Genomic DNA, 1516 nt, shown 5'->3' on the forward strand with positions numbered 1-1516 from the left:
AGAGTGTTGGCCAGTTATGGTTAGCAAGCCTGAGCCGACCTGCCTGTCTGAATGTCTGACTCCCAGAAAACCTGAACCTGAACCTGATCTGTTTAGTCCTCTCTGCTCCCCAGGTTGAACCTGCCTGAAACCAGAAACCCTGAAGAGTTTCTCTGCTGGAAATCTGTCAGTCTGATCTCTGAAGAACCCTGGAAAATCAAACCTGTCAAAGACCTGCCTGCCCGCTCTCTGAAGAATCTGAAAGGGAAACTCAAACCTGTGATCTGCCAACACTCAAACAAAGCTCTGCCTCCACCAAGCCCTCAGCCTGCCGACAGCCTCTGGACCCTCCTGGTTCCCCCCCTCTGCCGCTCTGCTCTAACTCCAGAACAGTGAACCAGTCCTGGATCTGATTATCCCTTGATTCAGTTCATTATCTCACTGTGTTTATTCAATGAACCGTTGAACTTTTCTCCTGTCTCCGTGTGTTCTGCATGTGGGTTAGGAACCTTAAACCAAACATGACACAGTGGCTTTAAGCTTAGCCCCTACATTTGCTCTTTGAACATCTCGGGTTGCCGACCCCTGTGATGCAATATAAAAAAAAAACTGAATGAATTTAGGTAAAAATAAAGGTAAAGATTACTTACGGGACAGTGATCTCGATCATATTGCTGATGGTTTGCTTCAACACCATTATAATAGTCATTTGAATGAACAAGTCTGTGAGGCATCCACTCGGGTGACACTAAAACAAACACAGTCTAACTTATAGGAACCATACAGCCATAATCAATAGCTATGAAATGATAAGATGAGCATCTGGAATTGCTTACCTCTTCTAGTCTCCACAGCTCTGCAATCCGTACGTATTTACCTGGATGGCCGTTTATCCTGTCATCAGTGTAAGAAACAAACACAAACTTAAGCCAAACAGGAAAGACCAACTGGTTTCCTAAGTCCTGATTCTAAAGTTTTTACCTGCCAAGAAAAAATGCCACATAGAAGAGGGAGGAGAAGTAGGTGAAGAACTGGAAGGTGAACATCTTTACAGTGAAATTTCTCTCTCTGGCAGCGAATGACCTTATTTTTTCTGTTAGAACAACAGATGGGCATTAGAACTCTGCTGATTACTGAGCATTTTAAAGCTGTTTACTTCTTTCCTGCTTCTATGTCCCCTCGCTGATTTACAGGCTATAATGCTGTACTGTGGCTCTCAGTTTGTGTCCTTTGTCTGTTTGAAGGACTAATCATTCAAAGGACCGGAAGCTGTTCTACGAGCGGTCGTGTAAAAGTGGTTTTCTCAACAAACCAGTTCATTTTCTCATTATCTGAAGATAACTAAGCCGTTTTCTCTTCATAACAAAATGATTGGTGTGTGTTAAAACTGATTACACTGCAAAAAATATAAATCTCAATAAGTTATTTTTTTCTTAAAATAAGTGTGCTTTTCCTTGATTTGAGGAGGTAAGTAAGACACTTTGCCAATGGAACAAGACAATTTCCTTTTAAAATAAGAAAAAACTATTTTATCGTC

General features: G+C 41.6%; 1 protein-coding gene across 1 annotated transcript in view; it reads right to left on the minus strand.

The window, feature by feature from the left end:
* The window catches only part of LOC107101976 (anoctamin-9-like), a 9582-nt gene extending 8486 nt beyond the window's left edge, over window positions 1-1096 (minus strand). Inside the window, exons 1-3 of the mRNA XM_015401079.1 lie at window positions 961-1096; window positions 816-873; window positions 630-727 (exon numbers count right to left, since the gene is read on the minus strand). Coding sequence (XP_015256565.1) covers window positions 630-727; window positions 816-873; window positions 961-1025 — 221 coding nt within the window. The 5' untranslated portion in view covers window positions 1026-1096. The remainder of the gene's footprint in view (window positions 1-629; window positions 728-815; window positions 874-960) is intronic.
* Between the last annotated feature and the right edge of the window lie 420 nt (window positions 1097-1516).

Source organism: Cyprinodon variegatus, unplaced genomic scaffold, assembly GCF_000732505.1.
Source record: "Cyprinodon variegatus isolate N-32 unplaced genomic scaffold, C_variegatus-1.0 Scaffold1181, whole genome shotgun sequence".
Classification (NCBI taxonomy): domain Eukaryota; kingdom Metazoa; phylum Chordata; class Actinopteri; order Cyprinodontiformes; family Cyprinodontidae; genus Cyprinodon; species Cyprinodon variegatus.